The sequence below is a fragment of the Lithobates pipiens genome, unplaced genomic scaffold (genome assembly GCF_037356315.1).
Source record: "Lithobates pipiens isolate NorthernLeopardFrog02 unplaced genomic scaffold, aLitPip1_a1.2 Scaffold_25, whole genome shotgun sequence".
In the NCBI taxonomy this organism is placed as follows: Eukaryota; Metazoa; Chordata; class Amphibia; order Anura; family Ranidae; genus Lithobates; species Lithobates pipiens.
The window spans coordinates 223,302,499-223,327,108 of record NW_027507787.1 but is presented as its reverse complement, the minus strand read 5'-3'; the positions used below and the strand labels follow the sequence as shown (position 1 = coordinate 223,327,108).

The window sequence follows — 24,610 nt, the reverse complement described above, 5'->3', positions numbered from 1 at the left end:
TGCTCAGGTTTCCTGAGTTGGATGTCCCTAGACTTTCCCTACTCATCTGGAATCTTTCCCTATCAATAATACTGTTCCTGACAAACGGGTAACCTGTTCCTATATTGTCCACATGCAAAATGCACACCAAATCCAGGAGCCAGGGTCTTTAATGGACTCTGCCTGGACGAAGATGTACGCCAGAGTCACATGGGCTGTCACCATCCAACCGGATCACTGCCCCAGTGACTCAGGAAAACTTAGAGCAGGGTTTCTCAACCAGGGTTCCCCCAGAGGTTTCTAGGGGTTCCTTGAGCAATGAGCAATTTCAGCCTCTCAGATTAGTTCCCACTCACACCATTGATCTTTTTAGTGATCTGTAAGGGGGTAATTCTTCCCAGTGACCACAAGTGCAATCTCTTGTACACACACGGTCAGAAATTCCGACAACCATATCCGTCGGATTTTGTCAGTCGGATTTTGTCCGACGGATCTTGTCCGAAACTGTTGCATACACACAGTCGGACAAAGTTGTCGGAAAATCCGTTCGTTCAGAACGTGATGATGTAATTTCGTTACGATGGGACTACGTTCAGGCTAGTAGCCAATAGCTTTGATGTAGGAATTTGATCTGAGAATGTGTGACACTTTGTCCGTTGGGAATTCTCTACACATGATCGGAGTATGTCCGACCGGAGCATTTGGTCGGAAAATATTTCCGACAAGTTGGAAAATTTGGTCCGAGGGATATTCAGACGGAAACAGTCCGATGCAGACCACACACAGTCGGAATATGCGACAAAACGCTCCGATCGGACACATTCCGTCGGAATCTCCGATTGTGTGTACAAGGGCTTAGGAACATTCTTCCCACTGACTATCACACTAAAGAGAGTTCTGCAGCAAAACACAGGGGGGTCGGCGCAGGGACGGCATGACATGTGCTTGGATAGCACAGTCACCGTTTTAAGCGGATGAAAGAGCCGCTTTAAGAGCTTGGTGGTAGGTGGAGCTGGGGGCGGAGCCACGGCATGGTACACGATAGCAACGTGCCATGCCATCACTCGGAGAGCGGAGGAGGAAACGATCCCCACCCACCCTCCCTGGCTTATGTTGGAGTCTGTTCAGTTAGGGTTATCCCTGTGGGATCTAGGCAGTGCTTGGGGCTTTTGAAGAGGTAATGTGAGGTACAGATACAAAAACTGTTGTACTCATCCATGGGATGGGGGTGGTTAATGGTACTTCCAGGTTACGAGGGGTTAACCTGGAAGGGTTAAAAGGGGTAGGTCACTGCGATGGTTTGGGTATAGCCTCCAAGACAGGGGATTCCGTCTGGAGGTCAAGAGGTCAAAAGTTGGATGTCGTTCGCAGTGACCAGTGTGCTCGTTATGTTTTACCTATGACTCGTTTAAAAAGGTTGGCAATGATTACAGTTGTTTAAAAAGTTATTTATGATATTTTATTAAAGTATATTTTGTTAATAAATTAAGGCTGGATGGCCATTTACTCCAAAACCTAGTCCAGTCATTTGTTAAGGTGGGGATGGGGTTTGGAGAAGGGGTGACTGTCGTGGGTGGAAGGTTTTAGATATATGTTACACTGGGCTTAAAGTGGTTGTATACCCGCTGACGTTTTTTTGTTTTTTTTTACTCACCTGCAAAGGAAAAGGCATAATGAGCTAGTATGCACCGAGGCCCCGACATCTGGCCCGATCCACCCTGAGGGAGCTTACATGTTCCCTCTGCATTTCTTCCGGGTAACGCGGCTCCGTGCTGTGAGTGGCTGGAGCCGCAATATCGTCATTCCCGCTGCGTCTGCCGGACTTTCAGCCAAGAATCCCCTGTGCGCATGCGCCGCTGCAGTCAGCGGCGCATTGCGAGGGGAATATCTCCTAAACCGTACAGGTTTAGGAGATATTTTTTTTTACCTACAGGTAAGACTTATTATAGGCTTTCCTGTAGGTAAAAGTCCCAAATTTGACTATACAACCACTTTAAGTCCTACAAATGTCATGGATCATGAGTATAGAGACAGTATAGTAATTTTTAGCAGGAGTTTTCCCAAGACTGGAAAGTAATTTCAAGGGTTGAAAAGGCTGACTTAGAGGAACCATGATCCTCCTGACTTCCTCTTCTTCTGCATTGCCGTTACAGTAGAGCACCAACCTGCAGTGGAGAAAACAGACTGCACCCGTCTACAACCATGCAACATGACATGTGAAGGACCTAACCCACAGTCACTTCAGCCACCCGTTAAACATAATATTTAACCCCTCCAAATCCCCCCCACAAATGACATGACGAGATTTTGGAGTAAATGGCCTTGACGGCCTTTTATTAACAATTAAGTAAATAACATTTTCAATAACTCTTAACCAACTTTTATATACTATTAGGGTCTTTTGAGGGAAACACCCACCACTGGTCACTGCGCCAAACTTCTTTTAACTTTAGGCCTCCGGTCGCAAGCCCCCGGACCTGGAGACGGTACTCAACTTTCGCAGTGACCTACCTTTTACCCCTTCCTGGTTAACCCCTCGTTAACCGGAAGGTACCTGATAACCCCCATCCACAGATGGGTACCACCCATGTTAACCCCATCCCACAGATGGGTACCAACCATGTTAACCCCCATCCCACAGATGGGTACCAACCATGTTAACCCCCATCCCACAGATGGGTACCAACCATGTTAACCCCCATCCCACAGATGGGTACCAACCATGTTAACCCCCATCCCACAGATGGGTACCAACCATGTTAACCCCCATCCCACAGATGGGTACCAACCATGTTATATCTGCATATAACATCCATATTCTCCTCCTCCAAAGCCCCAACCACTGCCACAGCATGAAAGGGGTAAAACCTTACCCTTGCGTGCACCTCCACACCCCTCCTTGCTCGCTGCATGCATTCCTGCAAACCCAGAGCCCAAAGATTGGTTCCCACTTCGTTAAGGTGCACACCACCACTCCCAAAATACCTCCTTATATCCACCTGCAGCGCTCTGTGAGGTATAACCACACCCCCGTTCCTGATCACAAACCTATTCACTGCCATATTTTCTTTCACTCAGGTCCAAGCAACCTTTCTTTGCTGGCCAAGACATACTGCCCACCACATCTGACCAAACGATGACCCTCCCGGCCGAGCTTCCTGACCGGGGATGCCCAACTGCCTACCGTTGGTCCGAACCCCAGCTCTTCTGGCCCACCACCCTTAAACGTATGAGGGACTCAGGATCCACACTAGGCCAACTTGCCCACCCACAACAAAAGAAAAAATTACAGCACCTAACAGTAAGTTCCCCCATGCGAACACTAAAATAAAAACCCGAAAACCCATCTGTAGACCCAATTCTGCAACCAATGTGGGTGAATGTAAAAACCCCATATGTCTGAGTCCCACCCACCATTGCACTTATCTGTTACATAACTTAGACTCGCCATGGAAGCCCCTGTGGCCGCCCTGTTTAAGAAAGAATGGGAGGCATAACTTTTGGATCGTAGCCACCGCTGTCAAACATTCTCGAAACATGGCTATAAGTTGGAACCTTGACAAGGACTACCCATCACTCTGTATCCTAAAAAAAGGGGGGGTCTGTGAACCCAGGCCGCAGGTCCCGTAAGGGTTACGCTCCACTTTACCAAACAATAGTGTTTCTCCGTAATCCAGAACACTTCCAGTCGCATGTCCTTACCGGTCAGATCGGTTTTTTGCTCATCTTACCCACATTCTGACCGAATCTTGCAAATAACCCCCACCAGCAGCCCCCCGTGAGACCATTCCAAAGGGCAGACCAGCTCGCTTCTCCATAATGCCCCAAAGAAAGCCAGTGCGAGGGCCGTGCGGAATAGGGAATGGTCATACTCCGAACCTCAAACGATGCTCAGCTACGAAGAATTAGGCCGTGTAGCATGTCAACGGAAACTGGGCAACTCGCACTGTGAAAAGAAAGGCCAAGCCTGCCAAGTTCCGACCAATGACACTTGCCAAGTCACCTCTTTCAAAAAACCCGTGGTAATAAAATAAAGGCCTCCATGAGCTCGATCTCGACCTTTGGAAGCGGGACCAAGCCTGTACCAGCCTGCTGCATTCCTGCCCAACCTTGTAGTAGCCCACCCCAAGTTGTCGTACTCCGGAGCGTTGAATCAATGTTTCCTAAGTCGGGACGGGTGACCCGTATTGTACCACGACTGGTGCCAAAAACTCCGACCTGACCCGCCGAAAACGAGACAAAGCACCTGCCAAGGCGTTGTCCCGCCCCGGTAAATGTATAGCGGAAATGACGGCGCTCAATAGCAATCAGCACAATACCAAACGTCACAACCCCCGGACCACTGTCATGGATGTTGTCGACAAGCGGTTACCACCTGACCCCCCCAGGTAATCACAAATGAGACGCACCTTTAACGTCCGGAAGGATTCCCCACACATTTCCATTACTTCTACGATTGGAAATAGTTCCAGGAGAACAAGTTCTTCAAAAACCGGCTTCCCACCCCCACTGGGGACAAAAAGGCAGCACTACCTTTTTCCCACAAGAAGGCCCCCATAGCCCGTAGGGCCTGCAGCGTCTGTCAACAATCTAACTTGCCATACCGATGGGCCCAGACCTCATAAGCATTCCCATTAAATGACTACAGGATGTCCTGCTACCCCGCAATTCCTCCCAGTGCTCCCTGTTGAGACACACGAAGTCCCTATGGGACTTAGCTACCTGGGACGCTGTCGGCAGCCGATGGCAAAACCATGCCCATGGGAATTAAATGGCAAGCAAAATCAAGTCTGCCAATGGCATCCCATTCCAATCGACCCCCACTGCAATTCCCAGGAACAATGTTAGACGTGGGGCCCCCTATGTCATCCCTTTGCTAGCGGACCCCGAAATGTTCCGCTATATGTTGCAATGTCCCAAGCGGGACGGCGCCGAAGTTGAAACCCCATAGGCTAACGCACCTGAAGTCATCCCGATCATGAATGCCTGAGTTGATCTCGGAGACGTACCGTACTACCTATTCTAAAAGGAGCGAACGGTTCGAAGAAAACGCATGAGATGGAACGTCCCATCCGGAGACAACGATCCCCATCATATGCCACATCAATGCACTGCCCAGCAGATGGCATCTGTCCGGATGAACTGGCAAAAACAAGAAACTGAATCAATACCCGCTTTCGACCCCAGTGACCCCTGCCTATGTCGAAGCACTCGTGATATCGCTGCACCCAAGTATAAGTTACCGCAAGCCCCTCCAAGGCAATCAAATCACTAACCGACACATGGAAAAGAAAGGTGGAGAATCAATTTGAACTCGTTTGGCTCTTCACAGGGAACTATGCCCAATTGATGGGCCACCCGGTCTGGAAGCGGAACCCTATTAAAAAGACATCCTGCCCAAACAACTCTTTACGAAGTTTTGTAGAAACCACGGTCGGCCACAGCTGGGCCAAACGTAATTTTGAAACCGCTAGAGAAAAACCCAATTCCAAAAACTGAGCCGCTCTTTTTTTTTTTTTTTTTTTTTTTGGTCGGGGGCACCCATTGAGCAAAGTAAGCGTCCAGTCCATCCACCAGCATCATCCCTCCTCTTCCGAACCCCCGGGATCCCCCGCGGCCAAAACGCGTGTGTTTGAAGCGAAGCTCGACCCCAAACGTATCCTGTTCGGTCGATGCCCCGAGGCAGCGGTACCTCCTACCCCTGCCTGAACTTCATAGGGGGACTGCTCCGCCGTCATAAGCTTCATCCACTGGCTAACACCCTGGTTATCCCATCGTCGTGACTGTCGGCCAGCCCTTTGTTGTCGAGTCTGTCCGCCGTACCGCAGCCATGCCCTGCTGCCATCAGGCTGATGTGCCTCGCTAACGGCTTCTATATATATGAACAACGTTGAGCAGTCTACAGGGGCCTCCCCCACCCCCCCACGCTCACCAAAATGGCGAACGCCTGTAACCGGTTTGAAAAAGGTAGGAGAAATCCTCTCCCCTTTCCAACTTTTCCCGTTACCTCCATTGAAGATGGTCACCCCAGGGGGCCCGTAACCGACCTAAACCTCTCTTGTTTGCGGGAACCACCATCCTGACCGAATTCGCTTAATTCGCGCCTGCTTTCCCTGGGTATCAGGAGCCTGAACGCTGGCCTATACTTGGGGAGGATTGACTACCACCTTCCCTGTCCCACTGACATCGCCGGCGAATCGCATGTAACCTGGACCGTAGCCAGCGGTGTAGCCGCCGTGGCCCGCTCCTCACTTACGTGGTGCCTGGGCTGGTCTGCCTGGGGCCTGCCACTGCCTGCCCTTGATGACCTAACCTCGCCCGGGGACCCTGCCTTCCACCCCGATCTCTCTCTTGTTTGAATAAAGAAGAAACCTAGAAAGAAAAATAAATAAATAAATAAATAAATAAATAAATTGCACTCACCGGGCTGCCCAGGCCTGGGCCCACCAGCCGCCACTCTGGAATCCACCGTTGCCAGATGTCCCAGGTCCTCGTCCCGCTCCGACCCGGACAGTTCTCCCTCCAGTCTGTCGCCGTTCACTGGCCGAATGACCCCTGGCTGCACACCAGAGGGTCCTGCTCAGGTCGCCGGGGGGGGGGGGTCTGCAGTGCTGTTCTCCTCCATATCTCTGTCCCGACATGCCAGACCAGCCCACTGCCCGCATCGCTTGGGCACCCGGTCATCCTCCCAGTCTGGGCATCCATCGCTCGCTCTCTGTTCTCGCTCACCGCTGTCACAACGCTCGTCCTGGTCCCCCCTCTGGTCGACCTGGTACCACTGGTCACCCCGACCATCCGGAGACATGGCTTACCTTCGCTGGGCCGACTGGCTGCTCCGACCTTGTCCGCAGCCCTGGCCGTCTTCTCCTGGCCTCTGCGACGAGCTGGGGGGGGGGGGCAGAGCCCTGTGCCATACTGCGCTGCACTGTGCCGCATCTGTATCACCCTGGGCTCCCCCCTCCCTGCGCTCCCGCCTCTGTGCTGTGTCCTTCTGAAGTCCCCCATTCCTGGACCCCTGTGGCTGCTGATTGCTGGGGGGTGGAGGTTCTCCCCTCTCCCATGTGCTGTCGCTGCCTCTGACCACCGGGAGAAGTGTCAGGGCCGAATATCACCTGCAGCAGGGACCGCCGAGCACGTGGAGCCACCGGTCCCCCGTACTAAGCCGCTCTCTCTTCAGCCTTAATGGCTGCTATACTCGCTCTCAGCCAGCCTGTGCCCCACGCTGCCGTCGCCGCCGCCACAAGAAACTATGCCAAGCAGGATCCAATGCCTGCTTCCTAACTCAAGCGCCTCCCCTGCTTCGGCCACTCCCCCTTTCTTAAAGGGGACAACTTTTTCTCTGAAAAGCATGACTGTGCTGTCCACACCTGTCATGCCGTCCCTACGCCAATCCTTTCCTCTCCTTCTGCTCCGGGACTCTCTTGTTACACCCTAAACATGAGTATAACCTGACACATGATCCAATATGTGAAGTTATCCTTCAAGCTGTCATGAACAAAGAATTCTGTAATAACAAATATTGCTCTTTGAGAATTTTTATTGCAATTGGGGGTTGTTATTATACTTAAAAAAAAAGAGAAATCTAAACTGGACATTTTTTATGTAACTATAACCAACACTTTATTTTTTTACACAAATTTTGGGCTAATTTAATGTCATGTTTATTTTACAGGTCCATGCCCTCTTCCATGAATATGATGTTCCCTTGTACCTAGGTTTTATGAGAGGTTTTAGTGGCCCAGATGGTGAACCCCGTCGTTGTCGCAATCGTCCCGGAGAATATCATCAATTTCCCTTTGGCATCCCAATTGCTGAGGATGAAATCCACAAAGTTTTTATGGTACTGTTGGAAACCGTAAGGTTTAATATGTTTTCCAATTTTCACGGCAAAATTGTCAGTGTACATTTTTTTTTGCTGATTACAGTATGTCTACTGTGCTGTATAGTCAGGCACATAAACAAAGTATGTCCTCTCTATATCCTCCATGGTTTAAGTGCTTCGTTTGGATGGTGTTTAAGTTCTAACTTTTAGCTTCAATGGTATTTAGATCATACCTCCCAACATTTTGAAATGATAATGAGGGACACCTACTAGCAAACGTATGCAGGCATAGGACACGCCACCTGCCACGCCCCCTTAAAGTGGTTGTAAACCCTTACAACACACTTTGACCTACAGGTAAGCCTAGATTAGGGCTTACCTGTAGGTCCAAGAAATATCTCCTAAACCTACACGGTTTAGGAGATATTTGCCGAAAGACAGGCACCGCTGTGCATCGTAGACAGCGGCGCGCTGAGCACGTCGCGGTCAACGGCGATATGCCGCGAGTGGCGGCTCCCGTGAGCATGCGATGGATGCGGCGGACTACAGGGGACAGCGGTGACTTCGCTGGCTCCTGTGTCAGGTACATAATGGGCTACTGTGCGATGCATAGTAGTCCATTATGCTTTACCTTTGCAGGGAATGAAAGAGGAAGTAAACTCATCAGGGTTTACTTCCTCTTTAAATGGGAAATAACAAAAAAAAGGTTAACTAAATCCACAAGTGCTTTTTTTTTTACCACTACTATTCCTTTAAATTGGGTTTTAAAATTAATAAATGCAGCAATTTAGAAATTGGATGGAAGGTTTAGCGCTGGGAAACACTTTTTGAAAGATAAAGAGTGCATTTTATATACAACTCTATAGATCTTATCAAAATGAGGGACAAATGAGGAGGAATGAGGGACAGAGGGACGTTGCTCCAAATCAGGGACAGTCCCTCGAAATCAGGGGCAGTTGGGAGCTATGTTTAGATTCTTGATTCTTAGTTGTGATGCAAGAATAAAGGAGGGATACTCCCGCTCTATCACCGAAGGTACTGAAGGTATGTATAAACCAAAATAACTGCTGCAAACACCGATAGGTGAATCCGTGACCAAAAACAAATGGTGTAAGTGAATGGTGCTGCGCTGTAACAAAACTATAAAGAACCCTGTATAGCACAGGTACTGTAACTAGACAGTGATAATAAAACTGTACACAAGGTGGCAGTATGGCCCCAGTATCAAATACATGAGGCTTCTAAAGTGAAACTGTAAAAAGAACATCTACAAATAAAATGAAATTTTACCAATACATTTTATACGACATACTACACTATATTGGACATTCCCCCTTCTTCCGTTGGCATCCTGTTTGGACGAATGTGGAAGTCTAATACAGCAGCGCAATCATCCACCATTTCATATTGATTCCTGGATTAATGTGAGGAAGACCCCCGAATGTTATAGAAGTCACCAGACACCCATGCAACGACCCCCAGAGGATATCGGAATTATTGATATTTTAGATGCTGTTACCTTACAGTAGAAAGGTGAGAGGCCACCCCTTATAGAGGTGTCACTGCATGGAATGAAATGGAATGAAGAGACACCTGTCACCCTTTTTATAGATTGGAATTATCACCTTCACTTCTTATTTCAAGAATATCATAGAGACTTTCTATTAGTTCATCACAAGTATCGACGTTATTGAGCACTGTTTGGAATTTTTTATATTAGATTTACCGGTATACCTGCATTGGGTGTGCTTTTTACAGTTTCACTTAAGGCCCCAGTCACACCTGAACGTTTTGTAGATTGAAGCCTGAAGCTACAAAACGCTGGAGGGGAAGAAAACAATTATTCTCAATGGAAATGGTTCACATCTCCACTCCATGTCGCCTGAAGTCGAACGCCTGAAGCTCAAACAAGTTCTGGACCCTTTTTTGTCGCTCGAATCGGGCAGATTTGTGCGTTTTTCTTCTTTTTACATTGGTGACCTTTTGCCCTGCACAAAATCGCAGTAAAATCACGTGATTTTTTGTCTGAAAATGCTATGCTCAGGTGTGAATGAGGCCTTAGAAGCCTCATGTATTTGATGTTGGGGCCGTACTGCCACCTTGTGTACAGTTTTATTATCACTGTTTATTTACAGTTCAGTACCTGTGCTATACAGGTTTCCTAATAGTTATGTAACAGCGCAGCGCCATTCACTTAGTTGGGATGGTGTTTTGCTTCCTGCCCATCAGGTAAAATGGTGTTTACACTCCTGACCCCTAAGCCTCGTACACACGCTTAGATTTTTGGACGACCGAACATCTGCATTCTAGTCTCATGTCGAAAGTGAAGAGGTTTACTCGCAATACGAAAATTTTCGTACGATAGCATACAACGTCAGAAGTGACATAATGTGTTGAATAGTTTTGTTTGTATTCTTTCGTTTCTGAGCATGCCTAGTCTTGCTCGTACTAATGAAACAAAAATCGGACGTTGAGTTCTCACTTGACAATAATGTTATAGTCTGCACATCCAGCTTTTGTCTGCCGAAAAAGCGAAATCGGCTGTCAAAAAGCACTATATAAAAAAAATCCGAAAATCGTCAGACATCTCGTCATACTAATTTTTCCATCCGATTTTTTGTATTGTGTGTACGGGCCTTAAGTTAGCATGGTGTTTAGATTCCTGACTCTTAGCATTGTGTTTGAATACCATCCCAACTTACAATCAGGAATCCAAATTCCTGATTTTTTTTTTAGATTTGTGATTCTTTAGTTAGGATGGTGTTTAGACTCTGGTATAGTATTTTAATTCCTTAAGCCCGCCATAGATGGTTCTCGGCCAGTTCAGCAGGGGTTCAAACCATCTATGCGCAGGATGATTGTATCCGAGTCTCCTTTCGCTCCCCACCCCTGGCTGGAGAACACAATTGCTCTGCGGGAGGAATTCTCCCATCAACACTAACTGTGTTGATGGAGGAACTGAGCGATTTTCTTTCCTGCAACCGTGGGTTTTCAGGAAAGAAAATTGCATAATCTATGGCCTGCCTTACTCTTAGGATGGTGTTTAGCATTCTGACTTTTAGTTACACTGTATTTATCGGCGTATAACATGCACCGGTGTATAACACGCACCCCAAGTTTAGGAGGGAATTTAAAAGAAAAAAACTTTTAGGAGGGAAGTTTAAGAAAAAAAACATACATTTAAATGCCCATCAATGCAGCCTTGTCAGTGTCAATTGCAGCCTTGCATTGCAGCCTTATCAGTCATTTGCAGCCTTGTCAGTAATTTGCAGCCTTGTCAGTCATTTGCAGCCTTCTATTGCAGCCTTGCCAGTCATTTGCAGCCTTGTCAGTCATTTGCAGCCTTCTATTGCAGCCTTGCCAGTCATTTGCAGCCTTGTCAGTCATTTGCAGCCTTCTATTGCAGCCTTGCCAGTCATTTGCAGCCTCATTAGTGTGTTTGACACTTTAAAATGGCGCCACCAAGATACAGAGCGGATGTCCTGTGTATCTCGGTGGCGCTCGGTAGTTCTCAGCGGCCTTCGGGTATTCTCGCCCGCAATCAGCCATTTTCAGCTATTTTCGGCCGTTCTCGCCTATTTTCGGCCACACTCGGTCGTTCTCGAGAACGTCCGAAAATAGCCGAGAACTGCCGAAGATAGCCGAAAATACCAGAAGCCGCAGAGAGCCGCAGAAGGGGATAGAAACAACGGGGGATCGGTGTATAACAAGCATCCCCGATTTCCCCCTGATTTTAGGGGGAAAAAGGTGCGTGTTATATGCCGATAAATACAGTAGTTTGGGAAGGTATTTTGATTCTTTAAAAGTGCCCATTTTGAAGACTTATATGCAAGTAATTGGGCATACAATTACTCTTTGGGTGTCAGTTCCTTCCCACTTTAACCCTATAGAGTTACTCTTGATGAAAGCAAGAACTGTTCTTGCTGTAAAAAATTGCAATGCTATGCACCTGTCAAACAGGTGCTGAAAAAATGGTCATTGGGTGTTAATTGTGCCCATGAAACCTATACCAGAAACATTCTTCCAGATGAAATGATTGAACACCCTCAAAGCTAGGCAGCCTCAAAGTCCTGCCGAGATTCCACATCCCAAAAAGACTTAATCAGTGACATTGGCATCAGAGGCTTCATAGCTGGTAATCCAGGACTGATTAATTTTTATAAAAATCAAACAGTCAACGGAGCCTGTGGACAGATGCGTTCTATGATAAGTACCAAAACCTCCTGCAGCACTGAATGCCCATTCTGCAAGCACGCTGGATGCAGGGCAGCCCAACAACTCAATAGCATACTGGGCAAGTTCTGGCCAGTGGTCTATTCTCATGACCAGTGGATCGTCAGCTGGAAAGCTCTCCATCTCTGTTTTGGCCCTGAGGTAATCGTCCACCATGTAATGCAGATGCTGCCGACGAGATGTGGAAGCCTGACAGCCCTGGGCAGCCAGGACTAAAAACATTCCGAAATGCCTCACTTAGGCAGACGCCTTTCTAACGGTCCTCTCTTGACCAACAGAAGACTTAAAACTGTGCTTTCCACGACACTGTAACCTATTGGAGTCAGGAAAAATATTCAATAAAATCCTCTTTAACGTGTCCTCAATAGATTTTATCTTCTGCACTCTCTATAGGGACTGGATGAGTTCTGAGACCTTCCCCTCATAACGGTGGTCAAGAAGGGTTGCCAACCAGTAATCATCCTTCTCCTTTATGCCACATATTCTTGGGTCCATTCGCAGGCATTGGAGCATGAGGTTACCCATGTGCCTCAAATTTGCAGAGGCTTGAGAAGCAGACTCCTCGGGGTCACTCAAGATGCCAGCATCTGGAACTTCCTCCTCCCAGCCACGTACTACTCCCAATGGTCTTGGGGTTGGAAAGTCATCACTTACAGATTGACGCATGTCTTCCTCTTCTTTGAAGCCTATGAAAGTGCCAGAATCCTCCTCCTCATCCTCCTCCTCCCCTCTCTCCCCCTGTGTGTTCTGTGACATAGGAATGATGATGTCTGGATAAAGTCTGAGTCTGCTTCAGCAGGAACACAACAGGGATTGTGTCACTGATGCATGCACTGTCACGGCCCACCATCCTTGTGGCCTCCTCAAATGGGGACAATACAGTGTATAAAAACCATACATGCACACAAGTACACGTGAACATGCCAACCTAGAAAAATAGTGAATAAGAAGAAGAAAAATTCATAAACAAACAAAAAGAAAGTCTTTGTAAGTCAGCAACCAATAGCTTGATGCCATGCAGTGATAATAATGTTCCTCAAAGAACGTCAGCCTTCACCAATTTAAATCACCCATAAAGTGTTGAAATGAATGGGCTGCTTACCAGAACATAATGACCACTTTAGCTACCCCAAAGCACCTTGTCCCCATGTTGATGAAGACAAGGGCTTCTTCCGGACAACCCTGGCCGTTGGTTGTCGGGGTCTGCGGGCGGGGGGCTTATTGGAATCCGGGAGCCCCCTTTAATAAGGGGGCCCCCAGATACTGGCCCCCCCACCCTATGTGAATGAGTATGGGGTACAATGTACCCCTACCCATTCACCTGGTGAAAAAAATGTAAAAAAAAAACACCACACAAGGGTTTAAAATAATTTATTGCACAGCTCTGGGGATCTTCTTCCGTGTTGGGGGGTCTTCTCGCTGGACTCCTCTGCTATCTTCTGCTAGCTCTTTTACTAGCGGAGGAGCCCGGCTTTCTTCTTCGCCACCGCCCGGGGGTCTTGTTCCCCTCTTTGGGGGTCTTGTCCCCCTCTTCGGTTCTTCTTGCCGGGCCTCCACTCCTTCTTCCAGCTCTTTTACTAGCGGTGTCACAGTCCCAGCATCCTCTGGGACTGTGAAATCATAAGGGGCGGGGACATCACCCGTGACCCCGCCCATTGTTCCTATATAAGTCGCCGTGCAACACGTCCCTGTCATTGCGGCCAGAGAGAGCGTCAAGTCAACATTTCAAGGAACAAGAAGAGAAGAAGATAAAGCGGCTGCGACGACAGCGTCATCGGTGACAGAAGGCCCGGGCCACCGCTAGTAAAAGAGCTGGAAGAAGGAGCGGAGGCCCGGCAAGAAGAACCGAAGAGGGGGACAAGACCCCCAAAGTCGGAAGAAGACCCCCGGACGGCGACGATGAAGAAAGCCGGGCTCCTCCGCTAGTAAAAGAGCTTCTTCTTACCAGGCCTCCGCTCCTTCTTCCAGCTCTATTACTAGCGGTGGCCCGGTCTTCTGTCACCGATGTCACTGTCGTCGCCGCCTTCTCTTCTTCTCTTCTTCTTTCATGAAATGTTGACTTGAGGCTCTCTCTGGCCGCAATGACAGGGACGTGTTGTGCGGCGACTTATATAGGGACAATGGGCGGGGTCATGGGTGATGTCCCCACCCCTTATGATGTCACGGTCCCAGAGGATGTTGGGACTGTGACACCGCTAGTAAAAGAGCTGGAAGAAGGAGTGGAGGCCCGGCAAGAAGAACTGAAGAGGGGGACAAGATCCCTGAAGAGGGGAACAAGACCCCCGAAGTTGGAAGAAGACCCCCGGGAGGCGACGAAGAAGAAAGCCAGGCTCCTCCGCTAGTAAAAGAGCTAGCAGAGGAGTCCGGCGAGAAGGCCCCCCAAGACGGAAGAAGATCCCCAGAGCTGTGCAATAAATTATTTTAAACCCTGGTGTGGTGTTTTTTTTTTACATTTTTTTCACCAGGTGAATGGGTAGGGGTACTCATACTCATTCACATAGGGTGGAGGGCTGGTATCTGGGGGCCCCCTTATTAAAGGGGGCTCCCAGATTCCAATAAGCCCCCCGCCCACAGACCCCGACAAGCAATGGCCAGGGTTGTCGGGAAGAGGCCCTTGTCCTCAACAACATGGGGACAAGGTGCTTTGGGGGGGGTTGGAGGGCCTCCCTTCCCCAAAGCACCCCCCATGTTGAGGGCACGCGGCCTGGAAGGCGGTGGGCAGGTCCGCTCGTTCGGAAAGTCCGGCGGACTTTCTAGCGGTTTGTCTGCCAGACTAAGGCCGTGTACACACGGGCGGACTGTTCGCCCAACCTTGTCCGCTGAACAGTGTTTGGGCGGACAGTCCGCTCGTGTGTGGGCTTTCAGCGGACAGTTTCAGCGGACAGTTGGACGGACAAAGTCTTTCGGAAATTCCGAAAAACTGTCCGCTGAAACTGTGTTTGAGCGAACAGTCCGCCCGTGTGTGGGCTTGTCCGCTGTACTTTCGAAATGAGCGGACTGTTCCCGCTCGGAAAGTCCGCCCATTTCGAGCGCGTGTACAAGTAGGCGGGGCCCGCGAGGGAGACGTCGCGGGCTCCGCCGCCTGGAATGGGCTTAAAGGGGAACCCCAACGCCGAAAAAAATCGGCGTGGGGGTTCCCCCCAAGTCCACACCAGACCCTTGTCCGAGCACGCTACCCGGCCGGCCAGGAAAGGGGGGCGAGCGAGCGCGCCCCCCCTCCTGAGCCGTACCAGGCCGCGTGCCCTCAACATGGGGGGTGCCTTGGGGAAGGGGGGGCCGCGCGGCCCCCCCACCCCAAAGCACCTTGTCCCCATGTTGATGAGGACAAGGGCCTCTTCCCGACAACCCTGGCCGTTGGTTGTCGGGGTCTGCGGGCGGGGGGCTTATCGGAATCCGGGAGCCCCCTTTAAGAAGGGGGCCCCCGGATACCGGCCCCCCACCCTATGTGAATGAGTATGGGGTACAATGTACCCCTACCCATTCACCTGTGAACTAAAGTACAATAAAAAACACAACACAGAGAAAAAATATTTTATTGCACAGCTCCGGGGGTCTTCGGGGGTCTTCTCGCCGGACTCCTCCGCTATGTGTGTGTAGCTCTTTTGCTAGCGGAGGAGTCCGGCTTTCTTCCTCCCCGCCGCCGGCCTCTTCTCCCGACTTCGGGGGTCTTGTCCCCCTCTTCGGTTCTTCTGCCGGGCCACCGCGCCTGGTCCGGTGGCCCGGTCTTCTGTCGCCGTCTTCCGTTCTTCTGTCGCCGCCTTCGGTTCTTCTGCCGGGCCACCGCGCCTTCTTGTAGCTCTTTTACAGGCGGTGGCCCGGTCTTCTGTCGCCGCTGTCGTCGCCGCCGCCTTCCGTTCTTGTTCTTCTTCTTGTTCTTCTTCTTCTCCTGGAGATGTTGACTCGACGAGCTCTCCGGCCGGAATGCCAGGGACACGCTCCGCTGCCACTTATATAGTGACAATGGGGCGGTGTCACATGGTATATGTCACATGGGTTGGTCACATGGTGACCCCGCCCCCTTACGATGTCATAGTCCCCATGTGACATCAACCCATGTGACCAACCCATGTGACATATACCATGTGACACCGCCCCATTGTCACTATATAAGTGGCAGCGGAGCGTGTCCCTGGCATTCCGGCCGGAGAGCTCGTCGAGTCAACATCTCCAGGAGAAGAAGAAGAACAAGAAGAAGAACAAGAACGGAAGGCGGCGGCGACGACAGCGGCGACAGAAGACCGGGCCACCGCCTGTAAAAGAGCTACAAGAAGGCGCGGTGGCCCGGCAGAAGAACCGAAGGCGGCGACAGAAGAACGGAAGACGGCGACAGAAGACCGGGCCACCGGACCAGGCGCGGTGGCCCGGCAGAAGAACCGAAGAGGGGGACAAGACCCCCGAAGTCGGGAGAAGAGGCCGGCGGCGGGGAGGAAGAAAGCCGGACTCCTCCGCTAGCAAAAGAGCTACACACACATAGCGGAGGAGTCCGGCGAGAAGACCCCCGGAGCTGTGCAATAAAATATTTTTTCTCTGTGTTGTGTTTTTTATTGTACTTTAGTTCACAGGTGAATGGGTAGGGGTACATTGTACCCCATACTCATTCACATAGGGTGGGGGGCCGGTATCCGGGGGCCCCCTTCTTAAAGGGGGCTCCCGGATTCCGATAAGCCCCCCGCCGCAGACCCCGACAACCAACGGCCAGGGTTGTCGGGAAGAGGCCCTTGTCCTCATCAACATGGGGACAAGGTGCTTTGGGGTGGGGGGGCCGCGTGGCCCCCCCTTCCCCAAGGCACCCCCCATGTTGAGGGCACGCGGCCTGGTACGGCTCAGGAGGGGGGGCGCGCTCGCTCGCCCCCCCTTTCCTGGCCGGCCGGGTAGCGTGCTCGGACAAGGGTCTGGTGTGGACTTGGGGGGAACCCCCACGCCGATTTTTTTCGGCGTTGGGGTTCCCCTTTAAGCCCATTCCAGGCGGCGGAGCCCGCGACGTCTCCTTCGCGGGCCCCGCCTACCTGTACACGCGCTCGAAATGGGCGGATTTGCCTCCGCCTTACGTGGGCGAGTCCGTTCATTTCAAAAGTTGAGCGAACTGTTTGCCCAACCTTGTTCGTCAAACAGTCCGCTCGTGTGTGGGCAAGTCCGCTCATGCAAATTTTGAGCGGACTGTTTGATGAAACTGTTTGCCGAACAAGGTTGGGCGAACAGTCCGCCCGTGTGTACGCGGCCTAAGTCCGCCGGATAGTCTGATCACGTGTACACGGCATTAGTTGAGATGGTGTTTTGATTCCTGACTTTTATTTAGGGTGGTGTTTGATTCCTAACTCTAACCTGGGAGGGAAAAGATGAATGCCCAGATATGTCCATGTGTATTAGGCACGTCAGTATATACAGTATACAGTTGAATGGCTCAAGGTGAGAGTGCAATTCTGTCAATAGGCAGTAATCCTTGTGGACTATTATAGACTATCCACAATTTTGAACGCATATGTTTCACCTTTAATTTTTAATGTATATTTTTTAATTTTCATTGTACATGCTCTTATCTTTATTCACTCATATTGTGTCATTGATTACAATATCAATTTTGTTTACATCCTGCACTAAGCCTTTGTCACATTTAATTGACTAATCACAGTCACCATATTCACCGGCAGTTCACAGATATAACACCCTGCCTTATTTTATCTTATTTTTTCCTTTTTATTTTTTCCTTTTTAATTTATATTTATGGCGTATTTATTATAATATACAGATATTTTTTCTTTATGACGCAAAAATTGGCACATGTAGATTCACTGGCATTTGCACTTTATTAATCGTGACCGGGAAGTAGCACATTGTTATAGCTATTTATGGTCTATTGATAAGCATTTCTCACTTTATGGTTTTTATTCCACTACCTGCATTTAATTGCCAGCACGCTGAGAGTTATATGAAAACCAGATTTCTCACTTATATGTTTCTAGCAGAAAACGGTATAGCGCCAGATCTATTCCTCCTTTCTCCTTTATCTCATTTTTCCACCCAATTGGGTGGAAATTAATAGAGGCTGCTCTTACCAAATCTTTTATTATATATATTTTTTACTTGAGTGCTCCATAGCGCAACCTACCCCCCTCCTAATCTTGTCTCAGAAATGCGGTTAGTGTAAATCTAAAATATGGTACAGTGGTACCTTGGATTACGAGCATAATTCGTTCCAGAAGAATGCTTGTAACCCAAAGCACTCGTATATCAAAGCAAATTTCCCCATAGGAAATAATGGAAACTTAGATAATCTGTTCCACAGCCACTACTATTGTATGGAGTACCGCATGTGGCCAGAGGCGGGGGGGGTGCCGGAGACACTCGGAGACTGCTCTGAGCTGCTTGGATGCACTCAGAGATAGTGGAAGAGACTCACAGACAGTCGGGAGCGAGTGTTTCCGAGCGTCTCCGAGTGACCGGCGCCCCCCGCACCTCTGGTAAAATGCGGTACTGCACACCCCATTGGCTTGAGTCAGGATATAAAAAAAAAAGTAGCTCGTATTGCAAAACACTCGTAAACCGCGTTACTAGCGATCCGAGGTATTACTATAGCTTAATACCATCTTTCATAATAATGATTTTTTAGCTGTAAAATCCAACAACAAGAATACGATAGGGTATTACTAGGGTAATACGGTAGAGTTTGGAACCATCAAATTGATATTTTAGCCCCCTGTGTCCCCCATGCTATTCAAGGAGTTAACAGGAGATTCAGTGCATGTAATCCAGTATAATTTTTTTGTGAAAATTTATCTTAACGTTAAATCATTACATTTTTTTAACTACAGGACATGAATTTGAATATTATCACAAGTGCTCCAACTACAAAACCTTTGCTGTGTCCTGATTCATTGGATGTGGAGACAGACGATCTAGGTAATAATAGAGTCATTTATTTTTTAAAGTGACACAATTGCATGCCTTTTTCATTAAGAAACATTTGTTGCTTATAATATTTAAAATTAACTTCATTTTTTTTTTTTTTTTTTTTTTTACTTTTGTGCAGGCATACATTTTTCTGGAGTGGGACCTGGTTTTGTAGCCAGTGGATATTCTATAGGCTCCGCAGGCATGGGCCTACCAGGAATATCAGCAGCTGGATTAGGGGGTGGGATAGCTGGTGGAGCAGGACCAATGATCCCAGGAGCAGGAGCAATGTTTCCAGGAGCAGTACCACTACCATCACTTAATGCTATCCCTGGCATCCCAACTCTAACAAAGCCAGAGTTTATTAGGAAATACTTTCCTGAGACCTGGATATGGGAGCTGATGCCAGTTGGGTAAGTCACTGTCTCTGATTAATAAATATAAAGCCAATTATAGGCAATTATAGCTTCAGTATCATAATTAATTAAGAGTCCTTCTTTTTAGAAAGGTTGCAGGCAGTGGTGGCACCGGGGGGAGGGGGGGCATGGGTGGGCTATAGCAATAGCAATTTTGTTAGCACTACCATCAAGCAGCATGAGCCTAAAGAAGTCAATCACTGCAGCTGCTAATTGCTGCACTTCTCTAAACCCCACACAATTATTAGACAAGTGTTATTCGGTTCATAAGAAATAGATTTTCGTACGAATTTGTTAGTATATATACATTCGGATCAATCTGAACATCCGAATAGATGAAACAACCAACATATGAAAAATTACGAAATTACGAATAACCAAAATAATGAACGCGGGAAAATACGAACTTAAGAAGCGGACAAACTTACGAAAATATGAAACTCCGAAACAGTAAAACAAAGAAAATGACATCTATAATTAATGATTTACATTTTGTATTTTCAATCCTTTCTCTGTTCATAATTTCGTATGTTCGTATTTTCATTCGTGTGTTCGTAATTTCGTTTCTTTGTCCGTAATTTCATTTCTTCGTGTTCTCAAATCATTCTTTTGAAAGGACAGTATAATGCTGCGTACACACGATCGGACTTTCCGGTGGACCAGAGTCCGTCGGACAATTTGATCGTGTGTGGGCTCCAGCGGACTTTTTCTTCCCAAAAGTCCGACAGACCTAGAAAAAAGACTGGCTTCCAATTTGTCCGGACTCTGCTTTTAGCGGACAATCCGTTCGTCTGTGTGCTAGTCTGACGGACTAAAACCGACGCTAGGGCAGCTATTGGCTACTGGCTATGAACTTCCTTATTCTACGTCATCACGTTCAAATCCATCAGACTTTTGGAGTGATCGTGTGTGGCCAAGTCCGTTAGTTTGAAAGTCCGGCGGACCTCAAATGCAAAGTCCGTCGGATTGTCCGCTGGACCAAGTCCGTCGAAAAGTTTGGTCATGGTATGCGGCATAAATGTAGCTCAATATGTATGTTCGTAATTTCGTATGTTCGCAATTACGTGTTCTCGAATCTTTCTTTCAAATGGGCAGTGTATTAGTGAGTGATATATCTTAATATCTTTAGCCACTCAGCGTAATCCCTTTTGTGTCTGATGCCGCGTATACGCGGCCGGACTTTACGACAGCAAAGGTTAGACGGAACGAATCCGTCTGACAAATCGACCGTGTGTGGGCTTCCTCGGACCTTGGCTGTCGAAAAGTCAGACGGACATTAGATTTAGAACATGTGTCAAATCTTTCCGACGGACTCGAGTCCGGTCGAAAAATCAGTTCGTCCTTATGCTAATCCGATGGCGAAAACCGACGCTAGGGCAGCTAGCTAATGTAAAAATTACATTATTAACACTAAGGGGTGATCAAGGGCTTAAATGTGTTCCCTGGGTGTGTTTTAACTGTGGGGGGATGGGCTACCAGGAATATGATAGAGATCACCGGCAACAGAAGATCTGTCATGTCACTAGGCAGAATGGGGAACAGGGAAATTCTTTGTTTACAGTTTGCAGTTCCCCATTCTGCCTGTGTACAAGGCAATCGCGTGCCGCCGGCGGACATCGAGTCTGCGGACTTGCTCCCGCGGCAGATATCCTCTCTGTACGTACTGACGTACATGTATGTCAGTTCGCTCAGGAGTTCCGACCTGCCGCAGTATATCTGCGTGACCAGGTCAGCAAGTGGTTAACACAAGGGCACCTAGAAAACAATTGTTTTCTATGTGTCCTGTTCCCACCACACACTCTGAGATACAGTGCCTTGAAAAAGTATTAGTACCCCTTGAAATTTTCCACCATTTGTCACGTTACAACCAAAAACTTAAATATATTTTATTGGGATTTTATGTGATAAACCAACACAAAGTGGCACATAATTCTGAAGTGGAAGGAAAATGATAAATGGTTTTCAAAATTTTTTACAAATAAATGTGTGAATAGTGTGGGGGGAATTTGTATTCAGCCCCCTGGAGTCAATACTTTGTAGAGCCACCTTTCGTTGCAATTACAGCTGCAAGTCTTTTTTGGGGATGTCTCTACCAGCTTATTCAGCCCCCTTTACTCTGATACCCCTAGCTAAAATCTAGTGGAACCAATTGCCTTCAGAAGTCTCCTAATTAGTAAATAGAGTCCACCTGTGTGTAATTTATTCTCAGTATAAATACAGCTGTTCCGTGAAGCCCTCAGATGTTTGTTAGAGAACCTTAGTGAACAAACATCATAATGAAGGCCAAGGAACACACCAGACAGCCAAATGTGAGAGAACCACCGCTCCAGGCAGGTCCACAAGGCTAAGAAACAGCTCCTCCAGGAACAGAGAAACCCAGGTCCAGGCATGGCATATACTTGTTACAAATGATTGAAAAGCTCTGGACGGTTGCACTCCAAGATACATTTAAATGCCTTTTATTCGTGAAACAGAATCACACAAAAGTGGGCCACAGCAAAGCAACAATAGCTAATGCATTTCACACTACCAAGATGGCTTACTCATAGCTCGGCTCATAGGTTATAAAACAATCTCCCAAGCTTTGAACATCTCATGGAGCACTGTTCAATCCATCATCTGAAAATGGAAAGAGTATGGCACAACTGCAAACCTACCAAGACATGGCCGTCCACCTAAACTGACAGGCCGGGCAAGGAGAGCATTCATCAGAGAAGCAGCCAAGAGGTCCATGGCAACTCTGGAGGAGCTGCAGAGATCCACAGCTCAGGTAGGAGAATCTGTCCACAGGACAACTATTAGTGGTGCTCTCCACAAATCTGCCCTTTATGGAAGAGTGGCAAGAAGAAAGTCATTGTTGAAAGAAAACCATAAGAAGTCCTGTTTGTAGTTTGTGAGAAGCCATGGGGAGGACACAGCAAACATGTGGAAGAAGGTGCTCTGGTCAGATGAGACCAAAATTTAACTTTTTGGCCTAAAAGCAAAATGCTATGTGTGGCGGAAAGATAATACTACACATCATCCTGAACACACCACCCCCACTTTGAAACATGGTGGTGGCAGCGTCATGTTGTGGGGAGGCTTTTCTTCAGCATGGACAGGGAAGCTGGTCAGAGTTGATTTGGAGATGGATGGAGTCAAATACAGGGTTATCTTTTTGTAATTCCTTTATTTAGCCAACAGTTGCATTATACAAATGAAGATATAAGCAAGGCAAATTACAGTGACATACGTATGCTAAAAACAAATATAGGCCAATCTTAGAAGAAAACCTGTTAGAGACTTGAGACTGAGGCGGAGGTTCATCTTCCAGCAGGACAACGACCCTAAACATACAGCCAGAGCTACAATGGAATGGTTTAGATCAAAGCATATTCATGTGTTAGAATGGCCCAGTCACAGACCAGACCTAAATCCAATTGAGAATCTGTGGCAAGACTTGAAAATTTCTGTTCACAGACACTTTCCATCCAATCTGACAGAGCTTGAGATATTTTGCAAAGAAGAATGGGCAGAAATATCATTCTCTAGATGTGCAAAGCTGGTAGAGACATCCCCAAAAAGACTTGCAGCTGTAATTGCAGTGAGAGGGGGTTCTACAAAGTATTGACTCTGGGGGGCACCATACAAATGCCCCCCACACTTTTCACATATTTATTTGTAAAATATTTTGAAAACCATTTATCATTTTCCTTCCACTTCACAATTATGTGCCACTTTGTGCTGATCTATCACATAAAATCCCAATAAAATACATTTATGTTTTTGGTTGTAAAATGAGAAAATGTGGGAAATGTCAATGGGGCATGAATACTTTTTGAAGGCAGTGTAAGTTGCATTGCGCTGCATAAAGATGCAGACATTTTGCATTTTTATCCAGAGCACCATACCTCCCAGCATGCTAAAAGCTGAATTGAAGTGTCATTGTGTGACAAATCGGGCACCTAACTGACACTTTTGACACTTTTTTTGGGAACCAGTGACGTTATTACAGTGATCGGTGCTAAAAAATATCCACTGACATTGTACTAATTATACTGGCAGGGAAGGGGTTAACAACAGGGGCGATCAAGGGGTTAAGTGTGTTCCCTGGGTGTGCTTTCCTACTGTGCGGGGGATGGACTCACTGCATGGACACAGCGATCCTGATTAGCAGGAACACAAGATCACCGTGCCCATGCCTGACAGAACGGAGGTCTGCCTTGTTTACATCGACATACTGCCATTCTGTCTCTCGGGGAACGATCAGCGGATCCCGGCCGACATTGTGTCCCCCAGACCCACTGATTGGCTCCCCCTGTTGCCAATTGGTGCGCCCCCCACCGGTTGCTATAGGTATGTTGTTTCGCGCAATAGAGCCAACCTGCCACATTATACGTATGTACTGGGGCTGGTTGGTTAAGTGGTTAAGTCTTGGACATTGGACATCCCGTTACAGATGAGCCTGTGATCCAGGAATGTTTGTGCGATGGGAATATAGACAAAAGTGTGACTTTAGATCGACACTTCCTGATTTGTGCTGCTGAGAGATGCTGACAGATCCTGTGTAAATTCTGTGTTTTAAAAGACTGTAGAGGACAGGTTGCTGCAGATAAACAGATACAACTTATTTAGGAAGATTTGTTTAATCACTTTCTATCACCAGAGGCTAGTCACTTCAGGGTATATGTAAGGGTTTTCAACAACTTTAAGGATGGAAAAAAATGATGATGTGTTGTTTGTTTCAGAAACTCTGGCATTGTAGAGCTCCATCGGCCAGTCCCAGATACTATCACAGACTGGAATGCAGGCGCTATGTGTATGGGACCAAATGGATTTGGCTTGTCTCCCTCTGTGCCTCTTAGAGTCTTCCAACCATTCTTTGTGGAGCTTGCTCTGCCATACTCTGTAGTTAGAGGAGAGTCCTTTACTCTTAAGGCTTCTGTGTTCAACTACATGCAGCAATGTATAAAGGTAAAACCAATTTGGATTATCTTTAAAAAAAAAAAAAAAACAGATTTTTCTTATTGTATTTCTTATATTTACAATCCTGTACAGTCCAGCTATACTGTACTCCAGCTATTCTCCATCAAAATCCTGTGGAAGCCTAAAGCCGTGTACACACGGGCGGACTGTCTGGCCAACTTAGTCCGCCGAAAAACATTTCAGCGGACAGTCCGCTCGTGTGTGGGCTTCAGCGGACTTTTTCAGCGTGCAATCTGTCGGACTAAGTATTTCGGAATTTCCGTAATACTGTCCGTCAGACTTTGGTTTCAGCGGACAATCCGCTCAT

The 24,610-nt window shown here is 47.8% G+C and overlaps 1 protein-coding gene across 1 annotated transcript in view; it reads left to right on the top strand.

Moving 5' to 3' along the window:
• The window catches only part of LOC143930913 (alpha-2-macroglobulin-like protein 1), a 147,528-nt gene that overhangs the window by 55,710 nt on the left and 67,208 nt on the right, over positions 1 to 24,610 (top strand). The window contains exons 16-19 of the mRNA XM_077455599.1: positions 7,652 to 7,819; positions 18,844 to 18,931; positions 19,062 to 19,335; positions 24,066 to 24,291. Of these exons, the coding sequence (XP_077311725.1) occupies positions 7,652 to 7,819; positions 18,844 to 18,931; positions 19,062 to 19,335; positions 24,066 to 24,291 (756 nt within the window). The remainder of the gene's footprint in view (positions 1 to 7,651; positions 7,820 to 18,843; positions 18,932 to 19,061; positions 19,336 to 24,065; positions 24,292 to 24,610) is intronic.